Here is a 26,055-nt window from a genome sequence, read left to right as displayed (position 1 = left end):
TGGAGTACTAGTAAAAAAAGAATCATTAAATCATTAATTTAATTAAGTACAATAAAACAATGTAGAAAGAAAATAAGAGTGCTTTGACTAACGTTTAGCTTTTCAACTGTAGGCGCGAAATCTGGAGACTAGATGGCACCTACGTAACCTTGAAGAAATCTGACACACATATGGTGACGTCATATGGTGCTCTGCTACACTGTAAATATGTGAATAAATAAATATAAAACTGACGATTGAGATTACCGTATTTTCACGACTATAAGGCGGCATTAAAAGTCTTAAATTTTCTCCAAAATGGACCGTCTTGTGTATGCGCTGAGTTCCAAAACCTGACTGACAGCCGACACGCTGTTTATATAGAGAAAAGGCGGAAGTGAATGTGGACAGCCATGCGGCAAAGTCAGCCAATCAGTGAAGGGTGGGCGTGTATACATATATGGAGAGAGAGAGAAAAGGCGGACGTGAGTGAGGACAGGCATGCGGCGAAGAAGTCCGCCAATGAGTGAAAGGTGGGCGTGTAAGTGGACGCTAAAGGGACGCCCCAAGCAGGTACCAACACCTGTATAAAGTGTGGCTATGTGCATTATTGCAAAACAACTTCGGTTTTGGTTTCTAAGAACCCCCGAAAATAAATTCTACAAAGAGACACGCCTACGAAGCTCAGTTCAAACTTCAAGCCATCGGTTATGCTTTTGGCATGCGTGCCCATCTCACAGCAGCGGTGAAAAACCAAGTCAAGCAAATGAACTCTGAGCTTGCCGTCATTCCCGGAGGCTTGACTAACGAACTCCAACCGCTGGACATCGGCATCAACCGGGCGTTCAAAGTAAAGTTGCGAGCGGCATGGGAACAATGGATGATCGATGGCAAACAACTTTACAAAGAGTGAGAGGCAGCGCCGGGCGAGTTACGCCACAATTTGCGAATGGATTGTGGCTGCTTGGACGAACGTGTCTGCTAGCACTGTTGTTCGAGCTTTTGGCAAAGCCGGCATCATTTCTGTGGAGCCACATGGCAATGAGAGTGACTCTGACGACGAGAGGGAACCCGGCGTTTTTGATGGATTACCGGTACTTGCACAATTGTTCAATTCTGATACAGAAGATGAGGACTTTGATGGATTTCTGGGTGATGATTGATCGAAAAACGTGAGTACATTGTACGATGGCTAAATAAAATACAACCGAACTCAGTTTTGCTTCCGTTGCCTTTTTAAAAATGTGTTTTTAGCGTGTATCCGTATGTCTTGGCATGCTACCGTATACAGTGCGTTTTGTCTATGTGTCAAATACAGAAATAGCACCCGTTAATGAGACTGCGCCCAACAATACGGTGCGCCGAATGGTCGTGAAAAGACGGTACTTGAATGTAAACAAGTCCGGATAGCAACTGCCATTCATTCTGAAACTCTTTGTAGTCATCGAAGGTTTCCAACAGCTGAACGCAACAAAGCGAGATGGTAATGCTAATGCTCAACCTCCGCTGTCTGTGACGTTCATTCCCATAGAAGACGAAAACAATGCGCGTCCATTGAAAATAAGCAACAGCTTGTTCAACTTTCAATCTCTCATATAAATTCCTTTTTTTCTGTTGAACTATAACTTGTGTTGTGTGTGAAATCGACATGTTTAACTCATTCAGTACCAGCCAATTCTGGACCAAGTCTGAAAAGACGTTTAAAAACGTCATTGGGAGTGAATGAGTTAATGGAATTTAGAGACAGTAATGTCCATACTTATTTGCTCAAGGTAGATACACGGACATTTTATCGTGGAGAAATATTTGGGGGGAAAAAATACGTCACTCCCTTACCAAAGCAATACATAAGGTGATCAATGTTGGCCTTTAGAGGCTTTGAGCAGATTCACTGGCGTTGCCAATGACGCACGTTTTCACGAATATCGACTGATAATTATCAGCAATTGATGATCAATCGGAGAATTCCAAGTAATAACCTCAGGTACACGGCTGAAGATAATGAAGGATGCGATGTGATCGTGAATTGTGACAAGAACAGAAAACAAACATGTTCTCAAACTACGTAAGCGGGCCTTGCCTTTTGAACTGGGTTTCATGGTTTACTGTACCGAAAAAAAGTACACCTCAACTCAGTGATAGCTAATAATTTTCTAGCAGAAGGAAAAAGCACTTAATAAGATTCTATTTGGACTGCAGCCGAGTCAACAAAAATACAAAAATCTTACTTGGGTTCCCACTGTGATGTTGGGTATTGAGGAAATGCCAGCACTAGACTTTGGCTTTTTATTCTTGGCTCTGGCCTTTTCAAGCATTTTCTTCCGTTGACTAAAAGGCACCACACCCCTGCAAATAGATGACAGACCACCAATATTTATGCATCTTTTATTCCATTATAGTCAGAAAAATCACAGGGCAGTTTTGAAATAATGTCAGCTATGGGTGTCACATTAGACTCTAAATGTGCTTATCCCCAAATAATTAGTACCATAATGATTGACTATTCATAGAACTATGGACTGATTGGATCTAGGGTTGCAGCTGTCGAACATTTTGGTATTCTCGATATCATACTGAAAATTGTCATTTTCAGTCGGGAGTAGGGTACGTTGCTACATAAAATGTCAGTCTCCTTGAATGGTTGAAAACGGGTCAATTAGTCTTAATTTGTATTCCACAAGCATAATATTAACCTGAATAGTGTTTGGACTAGTTGGATCACAGAGAACATTCTTGTAAATAAAATGTTTTGGGCTGACTTGTTCTTTAATGTGATTGTATATTAAATTATAAGCCATTCTTCGTACCACCAGTAGAGGCCATTTTCTAACTGTGCACAAGTGTAGAGTGCACAGCAGTAGAGGGACACCATTCGCTCCCCCTGAAGTTCAGGGAAAGCTTGGGCACTGTGCTCAAGCTTAGCGGCTACTGTGCTTAGTGTGTCGTCAACCCAAGTTGCCACCTATACAACACACAAAAAATAATAAGGATTTATGAAATACATACTCCATGTGCAACTGTGATAAGGATGTCATTGAAGACCGTAAACCACGCATTATGTCCATATGGTAAATGGTTATATGTGTACCTTGTTTGTTTCTGTTGCTACAGTGGCTCTGATACTATTGGCTGACAATAAGGTGATCCTCTCGTTGGCCAGCCCCAGGAAAGAAACACGTGGATGATGAATAGAAGGATTCTGATGGGACAAATGACCATAGTGAGACAATAGCTCTCTATGATGCTTAAAAAGTCACATTGTGTAGAATTTTAACTGTGCAGAATTTCTTTTAATTTAGCATACCTGAATTTGTGAAAAACAATTTAACAACCGAGTATGACATAGTTCTCAGTCTTGGCATGTGTTCAGCAATTACCTTCAAACAAGTACTGTATAACGCATTATTCAGAAAAAAAAATCTTTTTCAAGGGCATTAAGGCTGCAGATTTTCATCATATGGTTTGGTTAAGCATTTTGGTGTTTAGACATACAATGTTTAATTCTCTCCTTTTGTGCCAAGTTTACAGTAAATGTGACAAGCAGATTGAAGCAAACAAACTTGGGATATTATTTGGAGAACTGTTCAACTTTACCTTAAAGCGAAGCTATATGATATTTGTGTGTTTTAAGTTTAGATGTGTTCAAAGCATTTCGGGAATTTATCCCCTGTGATCAAATCGGTAACTGTAATCATTGAATCCAAGAATGTCGTTGTATTAAAAAATGGAAAAGTAAGAAATGTCAAATTTACTTATTCACTTAATTTATTTACATTTCTGAACAGAAATAATTGTTTTAGTCGTGTAGTGGCGGTTGAGATCAGGGTTAATAGGGCCCGAGCAGCCTTTTCCATAAAAATGTATTCGTCCAAAAGCTGGAAAGTTGTTGTTTTTTTCCTCACACAAAGTTTACAAGTGAATTTGCATTTTTCAGGATGGTAATTATTTTGATTTGCTTTGATAATTTTTGACACGCACGCACACACACACTTTTTTAAAAGAACAATCAAATTGAAGAAAATTAATATACAGTAATCGCCCGTTTATCGCGGTTAAAGGGGACCAAAACCATCTGTGATAAACGAAAATCCTCAAAGTAGCGACCAATTAACATTCTTATACATTCTTATAAGTGTCTCTCTCACTCCCCCCCCCCACGCACACAGGCCAGCGATCCAGCTTGTGCATCAGAGGGGTTTATGATGAGTCAATTAAGACAATTAAGGATGAAAGAGACCTGCTTTTGTTCTTATAAGCCTCTTCTCTCTGTATCTCACTTTCTCTCAGCAACACACATACACATTTTTTTTTTTAATGAATGAAAAAATCCGATGCACCGGAGCCGCGATAAACGAACCGCGAAATAGCAAGGGATCACTGTAGATAGACTATAGCTCCATTATGTTCAATTGCCGACCTGGGCATTCCTGTAGGGCTCCGGTTCACTCCATTTCCACTGATAAAGTTCTCCTTTGGAGCTGACCGCCACCAACTCTGAGAACATGGCCCCAATGCTGACAAACTTCACGCCATCCTGAAGGGAACATTTGAGATCAATGTGCAGAAAAACTCTTACAGTAATAATGTTAGCACAGCATGCACACAGAAATGTTATCGTTATTATTTCATATAGAAGTGGCATTTTATGACCTTGAATTTGGCAACCCTACCTGGAAGTATTTGCAAATGTATTGTAACGTTTAGCCACCTATCTATTGATTAAATTTAAATGTTAAGCAATCAGTCAATAAATCCCATCTAGGCATTTGTCTTTGTTGTTACTTCACTGTTGGACTCTGATGGCAGAGGATGAAGGGAGTTTGCAAATTTGGACCTTGAATTGAAGGCGACAGCTTATCTTAGTGCTAGCTAGCTAGCTAGGATGACAGAACACTAATGGATTTAAACCTCTCGGAAATGGGAAAAAACACCCTATATTCTACAGTTTACCACAGCACATGATGGATCTTGGACGTTAAAGTTACTTCAAAGTAAAAATGCAAACCTTTTCATAAATTGCCGTAGCTGCGTTAGCGCAGATAATACATACAATCTTGTTACACTCCTACTTGTTTCCCAAAAAGTGAATAATGAGGCTTGGCAAAGAGCTATGACGTGTTTTTTAGCAAAAATAAAGTACAATTAGTAACCAGTTTGAGTTGATTCAAGATTTTCTGCTTAAACCTAACAGTTAATGCAGATTTTGCGTGCAAGTCTGCGCTCTGGTGAACACATTAATGACGACATCTTTCATTATCAAGGCGCGAAGGCCTCATTTCTAAAAACCTTAGTCCCTCCTCGTTCCTCTGTTGTTCTCCTCGACTCCTCAGTTTGATCTAGTGTGAGGCTAACAGAGGAGCAAGTGTCAAGTACCAAGGAGGAATTAGATAAATATAGATTTATTTCGGATGGACTCCACATACATGCTTTGCATATGTACTTCACCCACATGGGAGTTCTTTCCGTTTTATCGTATATTTCCTGAATTACTTCATTTAATTTGATAGATAGATAGATAGACTTTGAAGTCAAGATGGCGCCCGAGTAGGCAGCCGTCAGCAAGTGCTCTCATGAGCCTTGCTTTTTTTTGTGTTGTTTTTGTGTTTGTTTTGTCACTTTGTGTTTGTTGTTACGTCGTGTGGACCTGATGTGGACTTTTTTCAGCATTTTTTGGCCACAACATTCATCAAGGAGGAGACTCCGTGCTTGGTGGTTGCGCCTTCTCGGCAGCATGGGTATACCAGCACTGTTTTTGACTGGGAGGAATGTCGGCGCCATTTGACTGTCGTTGCTGGACAGTCCCGGGGCGCTTGTGTCTTGCGCCTGGAATGGGCAGCATTTTTCACAGCCCCGCTTTGTTCAGCGGAGAGATCGGTGCTGTTGAACGGTCTGCGTCTGGATGGATGTAAGGCTTGAGGAGCCGACGATGAGAAGAAAGGAGCGTTAGCGCGGAGCGCCGATGCGGATTTGGAACTGGGAGTCGCGGCTTGGAGTTTGAAGCGGATTACGTGGGACAGGAGAAGTGAACGAATTTCTTTTCGTCAATGGACGCTACAGCTTCGTGTTTGCTTTCAAAACTTAGCTTGTAGCAGACGTGTGCACATTTTCAGCATGACGTCTCTGATCCACTGGTGAAAGGACACTTTGATCCTCTCCTCTTTCATCTATAACTGCTTCAGACAACAAAATGTATGCAGAAAAGTGGTGAAGATTGCACGACTGTCTGTGTCCTATGTGTTGTGTTGTGTTATTTTTGTTATTTTGACTTCAAAATGGCGCCGCGAGAGTGGCTGCCTTTCCAGCAGCTCCTATATTTTGTTGTTCTACTTCTTCCTTTGATAACTTTGCTGCTGTGAATTGGGAATTTCTCCATTGCGAGACTAATAAAGGTTTTCTTATCTTAGATAGATAGATAGATAGATAGATAGATAGATAGATAGATAGATAGATAGATAGATAGATAGAGAGAGAGAGAGATGGGAAAAAAAGTTTCTGTGAGGTCAGGACCTTGCTCTATTGCATGTTAAAGACACAGCACCCTGCGTGTGATCCTCTTACCTTGTCAGGCCACCATTGCAGCTCCTCTCCAAGGGACACAGGGCTCTGAACTGGGATGTTTTTCTTGTCCAAGCAGGGTTCTCCATCACGGCTAGTGGATCCTCTCTCTGTATCGAACGACGCCCCGTCCAGCCACCGGCGCTCACGTAATCTCAACACAGACTCGCGCTCACGCAACAGCTCAGAGTCGCGCTCTAAGGGAAGAAGGAGAACTGGTATGCAATAAGGTCACACCAGTGGGATAGAAGTAAGCCACTCTCTGGGAAAGACCCGTCAACATATTTTAAGTATAGAGAACTATGTAAGATTCTTTAGAATCACTATTGGAAATCCAAATTACAGTGCTGAGGATTGGGTGGAAGTCTATAGTGACAGGTCAGTCATTTTATATGCTCTTCAATGTTAAAATGCTTGTAGAGAAGGAAGGGGATTGTGAGAGAAACCATGCAATAGAGCGAGTGGACTAGACACCTTTTTTTAAGGATAAACTTGATAACCTTAAAGATTTATTTTAAAGACAGGTGGGCATAGCGGGCCTTTCTCAGAGAGCTCATATTTTGTACTCCAGCCATGCACCATGTAACAGCAACCACGTGTAGCTTTTAAAACCAAACATTCATATTACAAACAAAAATGAATGGCGAAAGGTAAGATAATTAGGCACAGGCCATTTAAAAATAAACAATTCACCTGAAGACATTTCATTACTTTTGCATTAGGGGATGCGCAATATGGACTCACAATTGCTGTATATCACAGTATTTTTAGGAAATATGCTAATTGTTATGACTCCATTTGAAATTTTGATTCCAGCTTGCAGGCAGCAGCATTCATTACTTGTTCTATAATACAAAAACACGTTTCAGTATTTACTCTGTAACAATATATAGGATTAGATCAGTTGACTGTATAACGCATGCTCAGATGTGGAGGGAAAAAAACAAAAAGAGGGGGGCGGGGAGATAGAACAGACTTCAGTTTGCTCAGTATTATAGCCAGCGGTACATGTAAAAATTGTGGTGTGGTCCTCAAATGAGCACCAGAGATTGCTATTTGGTGCCCTTTTTCCCCCAGCACACCAAATTCACGGATGGACATATGTGACTTTTGCGGCACATTTGGGCAAGGTTTATCGCTAATATATGGAGATATGTCATTTTAATATAAACTGAACTTTGTGGGGGGGTTTTTGGGGGGGGGGTCTCATTTTACTTCCTAATTAAAACAAGACACCAGGGCGCACAGTAGCACCTAATTAAAACACTACATTTTACTATTGTTTGAAAAGAATATACCAAAATGATATAAAAATACACGAATATATATTGGGCTGCATCATATTGGGGGGAAAAATGATGAATATAGCGAGAGTGATCTTTAATATTTGATATTTAACTTGTACCTAAAGTAAAATGACGTTTTAATAAGCATGCAGCAAAATAAGGAAACTCAATGTATTTTTAGCTAATTAATTGTAATGCCTCAAGCTACTGTCCAACTATTGTATGGGGATGCGCTTTAAGGCTGCATCTGATGAAAGCCTTCAATTTCATATGAAAATTACCGCTTTTATATGAAAATTACCGCTTCTTTGCAATACGCATTTGCATTATTAATGATACTTTTTTGATACATTGTGCAGCCCTAGTACACACACACACACACACACAAACATAAAATAGGAAAATGGTTGTCTTTGTTTTCCAAAGTAATAGCAGATGTTTGCAAATGTCTTATTTTTACCAAAACGAAAAGATAATCAGTCTGTTTTCATGGAGTACTACAGAAATCTCAATATTTACTTTTATAAGGCTGAAACCAGAAGACAGACAATTAACTCATTCAGTACCAGCCAATTCTGGACCAAGTCTGAAAAAACGTTTAAAAACGTCTTTGGGAGTGAATGAGTTAAGGTAAACAAAGGCTTGAAACAATGATCAATATAGTAATTTTATGATGGATTACTTCATTAATTTTGACAGTGGTAACCCTTCAGACTAAACTGTAGCCAAGAAGTAGCTCTACATTTCAAAACGGTTGGTGACTCCTGATTTTCACGGATACCTATGCCTTACTTAGCGTGTAATTTGTATTTTATAAAGTATGAATACTGAAATGATAACAGAGGCTGATGTAAATGTTGCTATTCAAAAGAAGAACATTTGATTTTCTGCCAGTCACTGTACAGAGCAAGCATATCTCAAAAGAGCCATTCTAATGAGCAAATTTTATTTTTAAAAACAACAACACAGCGTCAACAAGAATAATGATGATGATAATAACAATAATAATAATTCTGTGATCATACAGGTACGGTATTTTCTGTATTATTTCACTTTTAACCTAAATGGGGACAAGAATATGCAACACAGATTGCCTAAAATTCCCAAACGGCGATTCCAGACTTGTGCAACCAGGTGAAAGAGGACATTGTGGAGGAAATAAGACAATTTTACACTGCCACTACCATTAGTACTGTATGTGGTCCATGTGTTGTTATTTGTTGAATGTTGTTGTTTAAAAAAAAAAAAGTAACAGAGGATGAGTATTTATTCAATTTGATTTTTATTTAAACGAGAGATTTTATTACTTGACGTTTCAATGCAAATGATCCATATCCTTGAGAATGTAAAGATAATTGCAGTTAAAAAGGATGTACTATAATTTTGATCTAACATCATCAGTATCTCAGTAGCAGTTAAAAAACGACACGCAAATGATACCGTTGTTTATAAATATGACGTCCAGAAAACGTCCAGAAAACGTTGTTAGTTACAATTAAATACCAAATTACCATTAAATAATCTAAAAGTAAATACAGTACCCTAAATAAAATGGAGTATATTATGAAGACAGTGGGCTTTTCTCCCACCAGGCTCAGCAAGTTTTTAGGGGGGAAACCGTGTAGTGTGTTATTCTGGAAGCATGACAAAAAAGTATCAATAGCACTTATTTACAGGTTGGTCCCCTCCACACATGGAACAAAACACAAATGGTGCAGTAATACTTTGTTGACTGGATCACCAGTTGCAGGTAGCTTTGATTTCTTTTTGAACCAGGTCAAATACCTATATATTGTGGATGATGAACCAACTGATTTTAGGTTGATTTTCTAACACCGATCCTGTGTTAAGATGATGCAAATGCATGAGAGTTACCTCTTGATGATCCTAGGCGGGACAGAGAGGATCGCCGGAAAGAGGGGTATCCGTAGTAACTTATGTCCTCAGAGAACATAGCATCTGCATCAATAATCACACTGGGATGGGCTGAGTGAATGTCTGCATCCAACAAGGACATCAAGTCCTCTGCTTGGAGAAAGGCAGAAAGGTAAAATCATTTTCACAAACACAGTCACCATTCTCAGAATGTCACTGATACAGCAATACAATTATCAAGACTTCATCCCCGACTTCTCTACATGTAATATTCAGGGGTCAGAAAATAGTTGGGAAAAACATACTCGCCTACGGGAAGGGTGGAGGTCCTTCCAACTTGGATGCTAATGTGCCTATCTAATACACCAAACAGATATAAGGTGCACTAACTGAGATAAACTGGCACGAATGACAATATGCACTTGGCCAATTTTGTGCCAACTAATGCTAATATTCGCACACATCCATTGGGAGCAGCAGCAGAATTTAACTGAAGCAACCAATAAATGAACACTACACATTTAATGGCAATACCTCTCATGGGCACACTTGGAAAAGCACAAAATAAAAACTCTTCAAACACTAACACCTTCTACTGGTTGTAAATCTCTTCACACTCTCATTGCTTGTGGAAGGCGCGGAGGGACAAATCTCTCAACACCAAGAGCCATGCCACCCCCCTCCTCAGAAATAAATCTCAACGAATTTACGCTTAACTCAAGAATAGTTGATTTGATCCGAAAAAGTCAAATCCGGTGATATACATAAAATTCACATTTCTGAATATTGCAGCATGGGTGAAATAAGTTGTTTCCAAGGGACAAAAAGCAGACACAAGCAGAAATAAAACAATTTTTTGTCCCCATCTGAAAGGTTTCTGGTTAAATGACATACCTCCAGGGAGGTAGGACTCGCTGGCTGTGTCATCTCCATCATCTCCATCTTCATCATCTCTGCTAAGCAGGTTGTTCACGGCCAGGTTGACATCCAGGTTGGTTCTCTGGAGTTCCCGAATGATCACACTCCTCGATTTCCCCTGAAGGACGACTTGGGCCTGGGAATAAATCATATGAAATCATTTGCAGTAGATTGTCATCTGTCAATATGAACGCACATTTAGTGACAACAGTATGCTCCAAATTATTATGCATATACGATTAAAGTACTTCTGATTGTTTGGAGAGGTTTCTGCCTATGTTGTTTCACCTGTCCGTATAGATCATTGATTGCAATCTCAGACAGACTTGATCATTTGTTTCCTAGGAGAGTCTCATTGAATATATATATGTACTATTCATTCATGGACTGAACCACAACTACAGTATGAAGGTACACTGGAAGCTACACATGAAATGCCCCTTGTGTGATAAAGTTGTCGGATTCTGGGGAAAAGCATGGAATTAAGAATCCAATGCCGTGCTACTTTGGATGGACCACAGGGATGAAGTTTTGGATGGTTCTTAGATGACCACCATTTCCCAAATATTCTACAGCATCAGCAAGGGGGTTGCAGAGTAATGCTTTGTTCTGTAATAATGGGGAGCGACAGTAGAGTGCCTGAAGATGTCAAAGTGACATTTGCAAAATGAAGGCATTTTTTAATTGACCTTTTCCTGCAATCGTACAACAACAAATGAAATGGAGTGCAACCTCAACTTTTTGCGAGAATAGATCATGCGCCATGCACTCATCAAAGACAAAATCAGAAGTTGCATTCATTTGGCTTGGTGCTGATGCACATCATACATAATTCCACCCTTGCAAACTACCCTTCCATCCGTCCCTGCAAATGTTTTTTTAGTCTGCTGTTGCGCTCCAGTGTGTAGGCCTAGCTCTTAAAAGTTGTTCTCACCAGTGTTGGAGGTTGTCGTATAGCGGGTTACAATTATGTTTTAGTTGTGATGTAATTTTCTGGTTTCTTCCTTGAAAAAGTGAACCAAAACAGCAGGACAGTGTTGAGTTTAGTCTTTAAGTGAACTTCTTTAGACATCAACGGTCTCACTATTACACCTCTTTCTCTTCTACCTCGTGAGCATACCAAATGTGCTGTACCAAAGCAATTAAAACAGGAACAAATACTTCTGCACGATAGAAAATAGATATGTACTCAAATATTAAAGAATATTGCAGGCATGTTAAAATAAAACAATACTGTATTTTCATCCCCAAATTAATACACGAACATGTTACCCAAATGCATGTAAATAAAGGAAAATACTGATTGGAAGCGAAATCATATGCAACACACTGAACCAGGGGTGCACGCTCCTGCATGTCCATGACCCTGTTGGTTCTTTTCTTTTTGTCCCAGCTGCCCAACGACCTGTTCCGTCGGAGCTTGATCATGGCGGAAGCATGCCATGATCGGGCAGGGTCTGGTCAGTGTCAGACTTGGAGTGTGGCCACTCACTCGGTCCAACACACACACAACAAATTTACACCCCACCCCTCCTCCCCCCAAAAAGGTTTGTGTGAGCTGGGCATTAGTGGAACGTTGGTTCACCAACAAAGTGGGTCACTAGCATTTTTCAGTTTCTGCTTGGGTTCACAAACAAGGCTTCTTCGCGAGCTTTCCGAATGCTCACTTGTGCTTTCTCACACAGAGCGTATGCATCATAACGCAACACATATTTAAGATGGACTCACTATGGCTCCCAAGGAAGTGAAAAGTGCAAGTGATTGTGCTGTTAAGAAGCCGATATTTTTGGAACGTTGGTAACCTCAGCTCAAGAAAGACAGACAGCCACCTGCTGTGGTAGCTGCTGTCCACAGTGAGAAGGAGTGTGAGCTTCATGGTTTAAAATCACAACACAAAATTGCAGTATAATGTGTGCAGGACTTCTGACTTAATTTCACTCCATAAAATATATACATGTCAATCTTGGGATGAGAGTGGCTAGTGATGAAAAAAGCGGAAGGGGGCGTGGCCGGGACGGGGGCGGGGCCACTTACAAAAGTGGCACTAAACATGCTGAAGATGAAGTGTATTCAATTTACACACTATTTGAAACTTTAAAATAAAAAAAATCCCAAGATTGTTCACTATTCTTTCAAGTGAAAATTTGTGCAATTTTGTTTATGCATTCCTGGTGAGCACCAACATGTAACTTCAAATTTGCTGCTCAAAATCAAAACTAAAAAAGGAAACACATTCCCTGCCATATTTAAGATTTGTTCATTACTTGGATTCATAAAGTGTTGTGTAAATGTGATAAAAAGCTGTTGATTCTTACCTCATACAGTGATGGTGAAGTCCCACACTGTTTACTATATATGGGTTATGAATGTATTTTATTGTATCAAGCGGATGTCTATTTACAGTATATACAATATACAGTTTCATGAGGTAGAATACTTTATTTTCTCTTCATTTTAAGCTTTTTAGCAAGTGCTAAAAGCTTATTGGTCCTCTCCGTCTTTTTCCACTGTCTTTTTAGCCAACTCCTCATTTTTACACATGCTCCAGGCTGTTGAAAAGCGCTTGAGATAGAGTAGTTACTTTTCAGTCGAAATGTCTGTTTTCGGTGTTTCACCGAGGTTGCGTGACTCTGTAAAGCTTTCCATCCTCTCGATCCGTATAGAATGACATTGTCACACACTGTACACAGAGCTTTACCGGCAACATCGAGCTTTTTCACGAAATCCGACACAAGCACAATGGTTCCTCTCTACTGTTTCCTACTGGGGACACCGTCAGCTTTCTATCCAACCAGTCCCATCGAAACGTGTTTTTCAGATCCGCATCTATCTGACGCACTTTAGCGTCGTCGCGAGTCTCGATAACATTCGGCATTTGCGAGAAAGGGGTTTAGGAGGGCGAACACGGATTGGTTGTGATTTGCATTTGCTGATATAGCGACCAATCACAACAAGTAAGACATTGGTTTTAGCCCATATAGGAAGTAAAAAAAAAAAAAAAAAAACGGGATTCAAAATGGATGCTTACAAACGTTACTTGTAAACATTACGAGCCCCGAATCTGCCAAAGACAAGTCCGGACCCCACCCCAGAATTTTTTACGGATTTGTAACAATATAAAATAGGTCCATTTTGACTGAAAAAAAAAAAAGCGGAAAAATCTCATCCCTGCTTCTTTTCAACAGGACTGCATCCAGGCTCTCGCAACCCTCTTTTCACCATCGACCCTTGTAAGGAGTGCACACCTCCAAATGCAGTGCAGGCCAGTTGGTGGCATACTAAATAAAAACTACTATGCTATGGTCTCACAGATGTCTAAAAATACCGTATTTTCACGACTATAAGGCGCCATTAAAAGTCTAAAATTTTCTCCAAAATGGACAGGACGCCTTATGATGCGAAGCGTCTTGTCTATGCGCTGAGTTCCAAAACCTGACTGACAGCCGACACGCTGTTTATATAGAGAAAAGGCGGAAGTGACTGTGGACAGGCATGCGGCAAAGAAGTCGGCCAATCAGTGAAGGGTGGGCGTGTATATATACATATATGGAGAGAAAGAGAGCGAAAAGGCAGACGTGAGTGACAGGCATGCGGGGAAGCAGTCCGCCAATGAGTGAAGGGTGGGCGTGTAAGTGGACGCTAAAGGCACGCTACAAGCAGGTACCAACACCTGTATAGAGTGTGGCTATGTGCATTGTTGCAAAACAACTTCGGTTTTGGTTTCTAAGAACCCCCGAAAATAAATTCTACAAAGAGACACGCCTACGAAGCTCAGTTCAAACTTCAAGCCATCGGTTATGCTTTTGGCATGCGTGCCCATCTCACAGCAGCGGTGAAAAACCAAGTCAAGCAAATGAACTCTGAGCTTGCCGTTATTCCCGGAGCCTTGACTAAAGAACTCCAACCGCTGGACATCGGCATCAACCGGGCGTTCAAAGTAAAGTTGCGAACGGCATGGGAACAATGAATGATCGATGGCAAACACAACTTTACAAAGAGTGAGAGGCAGCGCCGGGCGAGTTACGCCACAATTTGCGAATGGATTGTGGCTGCTTGGACGAACGTGTCTGCTTGCACTGTTGTTCGAGCTTTTGGCAAAGCCGGCATCATTTCTGTGGAGCCACATGGCAATGAGAGTGACTGACAACGAGAGGGAACACGGCGTTTTTGATAGATTACCGGTACTTGCACAATTGTTCAATTCTGATACAGAGGATGAGGACTTTGATGGATTTCTGGGTGATGATTGATCGAAAAACGTGAGTACATTGTACGATGGCTAAATAAAATACAACGGAACTCAGTTTTCCGTTGCCTTTTTAAAAACGTGTATCTGTATGTCTTGCATGCTACAAGCTAACGTGTTTTAGCGTGCGCGCATGCATGCCGTATGTTTAAGCTGGCGTATGTTTTACCACTTTAAAATCGCGCCCAATAATACAGTGTGTTTTGTCTATGTGTAAAATACAGAAATAGCACCCATTAATGAGACTGCGCCCAACCATACGGTGCGTCGAATGGTCGTGAAAATACGGTAACTGAACAAGACATGTAATGCAGCATCCTCACAGCAGCAGAACTGAAGTCACCGGAAATGCACCGGAGGCCGTCTTGCATTGCCGCTGATGTATAGGTGCTCAACTTGAATACAGTCTGATTTCCCCACACATTTGTTTTTCACATGTATTTGTGGCAGAAATGCCTCATTATGTGGCATACACCTGTATCATCAATAAGTCAGGGAGAAGCTCTACAAGAACATTCAGTCGATAGGAATGCGATTATAAATGTTCTTGCATGAGGTCTATCTCCTAGTGCTTCATAAAAACGTTTCAGATACTGTATGTACATTTTTGGTTTTGCAGCAAAAAGGAGTCAAAGTATGCATTGCCTCAGTTGTGCAATGAATATTCAACTTTCAAGAAATATTCATCCATCCATCCATCCATTTTCCGAACCGCTTGATCCTCACTAGGGTCGCGGGGGGTGCTATGAATATTAAAAGGGAATTCAAGGAATAGTTGAGGTATATATACTTGGACTTATTGCTGCTTAAGAAAAATTAAATCTCTGAAACTGATATATTTTAGAGAAGATTTGAGAGATTAAATTTCATGAAAAAAATTGTTAAAGTCACATAATCCACAAGGTCGATTTCAAGGTCCAAAAAGTAAAGTTATGCACCAATCTTTTACATGATTGCAGATATGGATTTCTTGTTTTAATTCCCTTTCCAACAAGATCTGTTTTGTCAAAAGTGGCACAATAGTTCCTAAGATGTAAGAAAAAAAAAATTCGGTGGGCGCTAGTGTGGTGACTTTAGTGCTGTCGGTGCCTCAGTCTCTAGACAAGATGGGTTATATTTGGTCTACAGTGTCCAATTAACCTGTCCAGTGAGTTCCACTACGTGTGCTAGAGGAGAAAGACATCCGAAACATGCTGGCTAGAGGCCCTCGCGGACTGAAGTTGGATACCCCTGACCTAGTATAAGGTTTATTACAGTATGAAGGCAAATATTCTCGACGCCCATTTTACATTCCGTAATGAATGATCAACTGTACCTGGGATATAAGTTCTTCAGGGATAACTGAGGCTGGTATGACTGGTTGAGGCTGGCTCCCGAGAAGACCTGAGCCCCGATCTCTTCCTGTGCGGATCACCCTGGTCTGCCGACGGGAATCACGAGCTGCTGTTGATGACCTGCCTGAAGTGTTGCCACTTCCGCCTCCTCCGCCACTCCCTCCACTCCCACTGGTGGCCCCTGCTGCTCCACCCCCTCCAGCTGTACCTCCTCCACTTCCGCCTGCACCACTGCCCCCATTTACACCAGAGCTCCAGCGGCTCCTGTACAACAGAACAACGAGAAAGACAAGGTCAGATGTGCCTGAGATAGAAAAGGCTCAGAACACATTGTAACACCAGGCTGAAAAGTGATTCGTCTCTGTGACAGCAGAGATACAGCAGATTGGAATACACCAGTGATTGTCTTACAGGACTGATAATCCAAGAACAACATATGAATTTTCTACACCCCCCCCCCCGCCTCCTCTCACGTTTCTTTGAAAGGCCATGTTGGCTCGTTTTAATATCTGAAAATACTGGAGTTTGTAAGGCAAGTAACCACACATTAATTAACACAATGTCGCAAGAGAAAAAAGCTATTTGGTGAACAGCTCCCCTACATCTATCCTGGAGCGGTCTATAATGATTTTGTGGCACCAAATTTGACAAGGGAATACACCACCATCCAGCTGTAACAACTGGACCATTTGTCTCTGTCAACCCTGCCAAAACTTACCCAAGGGTGTTGCCTGCCAGTCTGCCCAGTGTGTCAGAACCAGACAGGAACCAGGGAGGATCACTAGTCCTGCCTGGCCTGGAGCTCCTTCCTGTCCCTGAACCAGTGCTCAACTTTGAACTGGAAACAAAAGATGGGAGATCAGTTACAAACCTATAAGTGTCCTATTCATTTCTTTATTACCTGGGTGAAAAGAAAGTAAAATTATCCCAGGTATGTGGCAAATGATCAGGATCGGGATCTATTACTTCCAATATTACATGATTCAAACAAATGGGTTATGTTGGAGACTAGCATGGCAACACCCTTGGGAATCAGAATTGGCTGCAACTCGATCCTCCTTCAAGACTTTTTCCAAAGTACTTGGCGTTTTAGGGCTGCGACTGCTTTCTCCCGTTTCAAGATATGTGATGCTCGTTTGTATGTTTCTTTGCCGGTTTGTTTAAAATAATTTATTTTTGGAACGTAAACCCCATGATAAACGAGGGTTCACTGTAGACAATATTAAACTAAAACTCTGTGATCTGCAATGAGTAACTTCACACATGCTCAAGTGTTGGGAAAGTAAGATTATACTTGCTTATAAAACGATACGTTTTTCAGATTGATTCAACACTTTCATTTCATCTTCCATGTGCGGAACAAATCAGACTGTTGTGGTAGCTCACACATGACAGGGTGTTTACTAGCACAAACACTTGTACGTATCAGACATGCTACCGCACGTGCACACATGACAGTTCTGCACCCAAAATGCACATCACACCCACACAACTGACACAGTGAGGCTTGTTTGTTTGTTTTTTACCTCGCGATGCGTAAAATATTCAAACACGTTTGATACTCATCTCATGGTCTCATGAGACGGAAAACTCACAGAAAGTGACTTGAATCGCTCTGGATCCTTCGGTTTAAAAGTTGAAGGAAGTGTGTTGTGTTACTGCCTTTTGTTGCAATGTGCTTTAAGCAAACTTGGTGGCGTGCAGACACTTGTTCTACATCTGTCAGTGCAAATCCAAAACAATGACACCTTTCTTGGAACAAACGTTTCGCTCTCTTTTGCCATAGCCATGTTGCACGAGTCAATGGAGTGTGGAAACAAAAGGAAGGGCGGAAGCTATGGAAGCCCATGGGGGGCGAAACGCATGCCACAGAAAAAGGGAGGAGCCGGGGGGGGAGGAATATATTTTTTCATCTGCAACAAAAACATTCTAATTAATGTCAAAATTAAAAAAAAACAAATCACCCAGACCGAATGTTTATCTCGGCAAGCGGCATCTATGTCAATCTTCTCACATGCCCGTATACGGTTTATGTTAATGCTAAGCAGGAATTTTCTTCCTGCTTAGATGTCTGTATTGTACAGGCAACCTAAAGTCACAGTTGGTTTATAAAAGATTAAAAACAGTGCCACATATATAATCAAACAAACGTGACCGTTAAACACGACACACATTCAACTACTAGAGAGACAAATACATGACAAGAGTTAACGCCCTTATAACATTATTAAATGTATTGCGCCAAGCACCGCATTCTGGGAACCTAAGGCTTTTGGCGTCATTACCATAATCTATAGCAACATTAAAACTTGTGCTGACAAAGTGTTGCCGTTTTCCATGTTTTTGGACATTACTTGGTTAAGAAATTAGCAAATTATGACTGATTTTAAATACACATAATGCATTGCCTTTCGATGGGAACGCTGCCGCCACCAACATCGCAGAGCTGACCTGGGCTGCTACTTATAACGGGAGTTGCAGCGTTCGTGCTATTGTAACAAGATAAAGCAGAGAAGATAGGAAGTCACTAGCATTCACATTAGCCTCTAGCTTCATTGCGCTACTCAGCAGCATATATAAAAGCCTTTGATCACCACAAGGAGGCTCCCAATGGGTGGGTCGGGCGCTGTCTGGGTGTGGACCAGGCATTCGGGTTTGGTCGGTGTGTAGTATTCTCAGTAATCCGTTTTGCTTTTTTTTTTTATTGACTGATGTGTGTATTCTGCCCATATTTAGTCATGCTATATAACTTTCTCAAGCCCGCAGCGTCACTTTGCGTCCTTGAAGCAATCATCACTTAATATTGGAACACTCCTTACTGGAGACCTTGTAGAGATGCACAGACCATAGGAATGTGCCAGTTGTTACAAGCTAAGAATCGGTTTAGGAGAAACGAAAGTCCTGACGCCACACCATAGGTTTCGGTACGCCCTTCTGATGATATAAATATGTTGAGAAGCCCTTGCTTCTTTGCACTTGTGATTCGCAGCCATTGTCTGTAAACCGCGGGTGCCCAGAATATTCTGAAAATAAACCCTTTGAAGGTACTATTCATCAACTCCAGCCTGTATTTGGATAACCAACATCCTCATCATCCGAAATTAAGGAAAGAAGGCCACCCCCCCCAACATGACTATTTGCAGCTCAGAACATTAGACTTCTTCGCGCCTCATTCTTCTTCTAAGTTATGTACGTAATGTATGTCACGCCACTCAGTGTTCAGACTGACAGATCGCAGCAGTTTAATTCAACGCTGCCATCGGAACAAGATGACAAGCTTGTGTTGCCAAATCACTGGTTATATGGTTGGTATTACAAAATGGCATTAGTTCCCACATTAATTGAAGCACTGTTGTATTCAATTCTTTGCACTTCACTGTATTCTTTGAAAAGAAGTTATAGAATCACATTTTGAGTGGGACTTTTTCAGTTTCATTTAAATTTTATCGTGTTTTCTTTACAAAATATGTTTTGTAGGTGCATTTCAGTTCAAGCTATTTTAAGAAAAAATGCAATATTAGGATATATTCTATATATTCTTAAAATGTATGTCATTAATAAAAATGTTATGTTCCAAAAGTACAAGTGGTATTGGAAGCTGTTATCATACCCGTGGCCACTCAAGAGTTGAGCACCTGTACTGGTATCAGTCTGGAAATAAAATGTATCGAACATTCCTATTTATGGGCACAACTATGTAATGTTCTCTCATTTACTTAAAAAGGGAGGGATTCATTTCAAAATAGGAGCATGTAAATGAACACTGAAAAATAGCAGGGATATTCCTTTTGCCAAGATGAACAAAAGTAAACAATTCAATCGCAATAGCCAGGCAGCATCTAGTCTCCACATTCTATGTCTTGACATAGATGAGAAATGACATCTTTTCCATACTTGAAAACAGCAGCATCGTCGTATAAAGCTCATCTATGACGGGAGAACTTGTTTTGACCACTTTTAATTTGTTTTTCTTCAAGATGATGCTTTCATAAGTGTGAAAACAATCAGGTCATACTTAGTGCCATCCAAATTGACCATGACAATTATGATCTTCACTATGATGGTCAGCTTTTATTATTTCTCCCGACATGTAAGTTAACATTGCTTACTTACTATAAATGCACTGTCTGTCTTGTCTGTGAATGTCTATCGACAAATATCCGTCAAGCTAACGAGCGCACTGTGTGTTTGCGTGTGCATTTGTTTTCCTTTTCGTGTGCAATTTCATGTGTATGTGTACAATACAGTATGTCCTCCGGTCAAATACGTTGCCAAACGTTCAGTCATAGATTGTGTTTTGTACAGTAGAGTGTCCCAAATACATGGTTGGGACTTTCTGACTTTCGGGTTGAGTGAACGCTGGCGCGTTTTGGCTGCCGCTGCTCAACCCGTATTGTTTTGTGTTTTTTGTTATTGTAAAGTGTCCTTGGGTGTCTTGAAAGGCGCTTATAAATAAAATCTACTACTACTACTACTACATTCACTGTGCTGCTAAATAGATGAATGAACTTTATCTTGATAAAACATACAACAGGACTCTAGACTGCACCCAATTTGCGCACGCAGACGTCGTAACTTAACAATGGGGCAACCGAAAAAAAATGATTGTCCTCAACTGCAAAAACTTCATTCACATTTTCATATTGTTTGGAGTAATGGATGGAATATTGAAGCAGTGGGTAAAAAATAGAGTCTCAGCCCGGACACTCAGGGTCACCTGGCCCGATAGTCGGAGGTGGGGGGGCTTCGGGTGGCCGCAAATTAGAAACAAGATGTCTTTTCAAGCAATCTTTGTTGAGCATGCAACTAAAGGTGAAAGAAAGCAATATAAAGACCTCACCCATCACTGCCATCTGGTTTGCTAAGCTCCAGGCGATCAGGCTGGACAGCAAAGCTGATTCTACACACACGTCCATCCTAAAATAGATTTAGTTTGACAATTAGAGGCCGGGAAGTGCAACTCTTCAAATTGGATAATGAAGTCCATGGTTCGCCGACAAATAGTAATCATACGACAACTTGAGTTATGTTAAAGTAAGAACTCAACAACTGAAATAATACACCAAAGAACTGTACTCTATTGGTAATACAGACAAACAAATGTACCGGTATTCGCTAAAGTCAAATTATTTGCTCAGACAAATAAAATATGACATTTAATATATTTTATGTTGTAACTGGGCAACTAATAATTGTATTTATTAATATCTCAATGCTAAACAGCATTACCTCAAGAAGAAACCCAGCGGTATTCGCTAAAGTCAAATTATTTGCTCAGACAAATAAAATATGACATTTAATATATTTTATGTTGTAACTGGGCAACTAATAATTGTATTTATTAATATCTCAATGCTAAACAGCATTACCTCAAGAAGAAACCCAGCATGGTTTGGCCCAACAACACACTGCTTCAACGTGGCCTGCTCCAACAGGCTAAGATGTGGATGACTGTATTGGTAAACAAAAACAAAAAAAGAGAAATTATGGCATGACAATATTTAAAAAAGAATTAATATGTTCATGTTACAATATTAACAAACTCACCTAATGAAACTGTATTTGTTGAGTTTCTCTGAAACCTCACGGAGCCTATGAAGACAAGAGAGCAAAATACTTGAGCAATAAAGAAATATCAAGCAACACACATTTACAGTATCTGGTATTTCAGAAAAGGCACCGTGCAATACTTTTCTCACAATTGCTGCGCTGTAACACTGTGTGTGTGTGCATGTGTGGAAACTGAGTTGACTTGTTAAATAAGAACCTTCTTTTTCTAAATGCAGTATTAGTTTGAAGCACTTGTATTACACGTACGGATGTAACAATAATGATATCATGACATTGCGATGTTAAAGTTGCCACATTATTGTCACTGTTAAAATTAAAATAAAATATTTTTTTATACTGTTTTACAACTTTCAGTCCCACAGACCTTGACGTGTCCCATACTGTTTTTATTTCACCCAGTTGGTCGCACCAGCACAGATTTGGTGCCACCCATCGTTTGGGGATGGTACAGCATGACCATGTTCGCCGATGCATTGTTATCACAAAGGGGTCATGGTAGGCGAAGGGTTAGCACATTTGTCTCATAGTAGAGTGGTCCAGGGTTCCAATGCGGGCTCTGGCCTTCCTGTCTCTGCATGTTCTCTACATGCCTGCGTGGGTTTTGTCTGGGTACTCCAGTTTCCTCCCACATTCCAAAAACATGCATGGTAGGTTAATTGGGCACTCCATATTGTCCTTTGTTTGTCTATGTGTGCCTTGCGATTGGCTGGCAACCAGTTCAGGGTTTACACCGCCTACTGCCTGAAGACAGCTGGCATAGGCTCCAGCATGCCTGTGACCCTCGTGAGGCTAAGTGTCTCGGATAATGAATGGATGGATATATAGATCGTCATCTCAATTTGCATACCGTAGTTTTGTATGATGTAAAGACTGAAAGTGACTGAAGATATATTTGCAAAATATTTCACTGCAACAACAACTTTGTTTGGAGACAAAACAGGTCTGTTACTTCATATAACTTTCGGCAAAAAGAGGAAACAATACAATGATAGAAACTTAAAACCTCAGTAAAAAGCAGTGAAATAACAGCTGACAGCTAAACAACTTCAAATTTGTCTCATTTGCATTAGTTCAAAAAAGTGTAAAAATACTAATATGAAAATACATAGATTTTGAACTCTTTTTAACTTTAGAACAATTGAACCTGAAAAAAACCATACTATATTGAATAAAGCATGAAAAAATTGTCTATTTTGTAAATTCTACAAAGTAATCATTTTTCCCAAGTGAGATCATGACAAGGACAAACCTGGACGTGTCACATCACTTCAAGAATAAAAAGAGCAGGGCTCACTGTGGAAACTGTACAAAGTCAGTCAGAAATCAATTCGGAAAGCAACGTTTCAATGTTGTCTGAGAGGATCCAGGTGTTTGAAGAGTTGGAGGAAGAGGAGGTTGTTGGCAGATTTTTGTCGGACCATAAATGTACGAGCCAGATGTTTAGGATGCGGAAAATGTTGTGACTGCACGGCCGGACAAGGAGTGAAAGAGGAGATCCATCAGGATTGAAGAAATGGTAAGCTATATAAGCTACGATTATTAGCCGAGCGTTGTTTGCAATTTGATGCTGTGCCGTGCTGTAAATTGCGCACGATGGGATTACTACTTGGTCCATGTACTCCCGCTAGCCGTGAGAGCACACGTCATAGTGCAGGGGTAGGGAACACTGGTTCCTCCAGAGCCATATATGGTCTGTTTTAGATACCTCCCTCCACCAACACACCTAATTCAAACAATCAGGTCATCAGCAAGCTCTGTAGAAGCCTGAAACGCTCCCGATCATTTGACTTAGGTGTGTTGGAGTAGCGATTTAAAACAGGCAGGATATGGCTCTCAAGGAACCGGAGTTCCCTATTCCAGTCAGAGTGGGTTGGTGCCTGACAATGTCATTGCTAAGTTAGTTCTGTTGCGTTGTAGGCCACTCCACACATGATATCGGCAGCAATATTAGTTGTAAACCATTACAGAGGATTCCATCCATGCACTCATATAGTTTTGAATGTTTTCGTGCAGGATTCCATCCAGATACACGGATAACAACTACCCAGAGTTATTCTTTGATTATCACGCCTACCTTTTTGCGAATCCTTTATCATAAGCAAAACAGTTGAGGACACGGAGGTCTTCGAAGTGTTTATAACAAAGAACTCTCGTTCACAGCGGCATGCAATTCATTCACTTTGCGAGAACGAAATTATTGTTCCAATTTTCTGGTCCAATTACGTGAACTATTCTTTTTGGCCACCAAAATAACTGCTTGCTTGAATGTGAACAGTGCATCGCCAAACAGCGGCAAGGCATTTCGCCGAATAACTCAATAACAATGGTAAAGAGCAGTTAATGGGACAATCGACAATGCAGTACAACGGCTGATTGGTGACTCGGCATCCTGTAAATGACATCACTCACTGGAGATTGCCGAACTAAAGTATTTTCATTGTTAGCCGTGTTGCCCTGGGTCTAACCATCAACCGGGGGGTGGGGTAGCGTTAAAAAAATAATAATAACGAAAGTATGCTTGAAATAATTTTAGCCCCAAGTATCACTCCAAAGATGGTTGGCCAAGTTTATTTCACACTTGACCTTTAAGGGCACGAAAACATTTACTTATGTTACTATTTAAGACTTTGGGGAACATCAAATGTCATTGAATAACATTTGACATCCCAACCACTGGACGGAAGGATGGATGCATTACATGACAACCGTGCCACCCTGGATCACATTTTGAGGCTTCCAATACAAAATGCTGCGTTGCATTACTTTTTTTATTATTATATATATATATTTTTTTTTTAATCCAAAAAAAGACAGTGCCGTCGACAAAGACGCACGCACGTTGCTCTCTCTACTCCTATCCCTAGTGCAGTATAAAGTTTCATCCTCAGAGCTGATAGTGTGGATGATTTTACACTCCGACTCCATCACTACAGCCCAGAATAACATGAGACACCTGTGTGATATCAGAGAAATCATTCACACATTTCATCCCATCATCCAACTAAATAGCAGAAAATACTCCACAACCCACTTATGTTATAATTCCTACATGTGCCTGAATCTACTTTGACTCTTTGATTATACACACAAGTTAATGAATTGAGCTCAAGCCAAAAAAAAAAAAAAAAAAAGCGCCAGGAATTACGTGGAAAACTTTCAGCATGGAATTTATCACAAGCCGACTATCGTGTAACATCGAACGCTAGCAAATGTATACAGTTACAGTATGATATGTTAACAGGACTCGTTGCAATTTTTGGTAAGCTTTCAGATGCCGCTTGAGATTCATACGATTCTTTCCACCTAGTTTGTGGCCACATTTACCATTATCGCCGTGTTGTGTTGTGTTTTGACGGAATATGCGTGTCCCCTGGTGGGTGTGACCAAACAAGGATAGGTTGCAGTAGCATTGCTGATATTTTTGACTACATTACGAACATATGACAGCCCTCACACTTTCCACACAATATCCAGTCTCCTCAATGAAAATATTTTAGTCACAAAGAGCCACGTTTTGCTCATCATCATCTCATTATCGTCATGAAAAAAAAGGGGCGTTAACGGAATAATTTTGTCATCATCGCCAACGAAAACAACACTCAAAGAAGTGGACTTCTGTCCAGTAGCATCGTCTTATGTCTCCCTGACTTTAGCTGTTGATCAACGGCAACTTGAAAGGAGGAATAATGTTGTTGGTTGGACTGCGCTTTGCATGCAACACAAGCGTGGCATGGTCATGTGATTGATATTGTCACAATTTCAAAGTTAATATCTTGAATGTTCATATACCAATCATGATACAATAATATATCGCCGTGCCCCAACCAGCACCAATGCTAAAGTCAATGGAGGAACCCATTATCAAGCTAATGGGAAATTAGCATTGACTTCAGGAGTAAGACAACACTACTCAAAAGCTTTTTTTTTTTAAACAAATCTGTAAAAACGAGTTGTATTAATAGAGCTTAATTGCAAGTTTCCTCTCTCTCATAACGTGTATTCTATGCATGCAAGGGACCACAATCCCCCGAAGAGGCCAACACGCACTGGTATTTGCTTTTATTGTTGGTTTTGAATTACTTTATGTGTAGTGATATTTTATTTTCTTAATAATTTTATTGTAGCCCTTTCAAGCTATATTTAAAATTGACTTTCCTCAATTTTTCAAGTATACAAATATCGAAGGCCTTTTTTGTCACACCAATAGATATCTCTAAACGACATGGTGCAAGATCCCAGGTTAGTCCAGTAAGTCCCACCGCTTGTGAAAATAACATAAGATAAAATAAAT

The 26,055-nt window shown here is 40.5% G+C and overlaps 1 protein-coding gene across 12 annotated transcripts in view; it reads right to left on the bottom strand.

Annotated features, from left to right (window-relative positions):
• ubr5 (ubiquitin protein ligase E3 component n-recognin 5) overlaps positions 1-26,055 on the bottom strand; it is a 62,628-nt gene that overhangs the window by 33,563 nt on the left and 3,010 nt on the right. For 8 of the 12 annotated variants that reach the window (XM_086112956.1, XM_086112965.1, XM_086112966.1 and 5 more), the window contains exons 2-13: positions 21,741-21,785; positions 21,563-21,644; positions 21,034-21,110; positions 16,912-17,031; positions 16,175-16,457; positions 10,590-10,749; positions 9,696-9,848; positions 6,538-6,749; positions 4,397-4,513; positions 3,068-3,178; positions 2,787-2,941; positions 2,208-2,325 (exon numbers count right to left, since the gene is read on the bottom strand). In XM_086112956.1, coding sequence (XP_085969082.1) covers positions 2,208-2,325; positions 2,787-2,941; positions 3,068-3,178; positions 4,397-4,513; positions 6,538-6,749; positions 9,696-9,848; positions 10,590-10,749; positions 16,175-16,457; positions 16,912-17,031; positions 21,034-21,110; positions 21,563-21,644; positions 21,741-21,785 — 1,633 coding nt within the window. The remainder of the gene's footprint in view (positions 1-2,207; positions 2,326-2,786; positions 2,942-3,067; positions 3,179-4,396; positions 4,514-6,537; positions 6,750-9,695; positions 9,849-10,589; positions 10,750-16,174; positions 16,458-16,911; positions 17,032-21,033; positions 21,111-21,562; positions 21,645-21,740; positions 21,786-26,055) is intronic. The other 4 variants (XM_086112957.1, XM_086112961.1, XM_086112963.1 and 1 more) reach the window with 3 other exon arrangements.

This window comes from Hippocampus guttulatus, chromosome 6, assembly GCF_054856545.1.
Source record: "Hippocampus guttulatus isolate MCC_2025c chromosome 6, RoL_Hgut_1.0, whole genome shotgun sequence".
Lineage (NCBI taxonomy): Eukaryota > Metazoa > Chordata > Actinopteri > Syngnathiformes > Syngnathidae > Hippocampus > Hippocampus guttulatus.
This window is presented reverse-complemented; position numbering and strand designations above follow the sequence as displayed.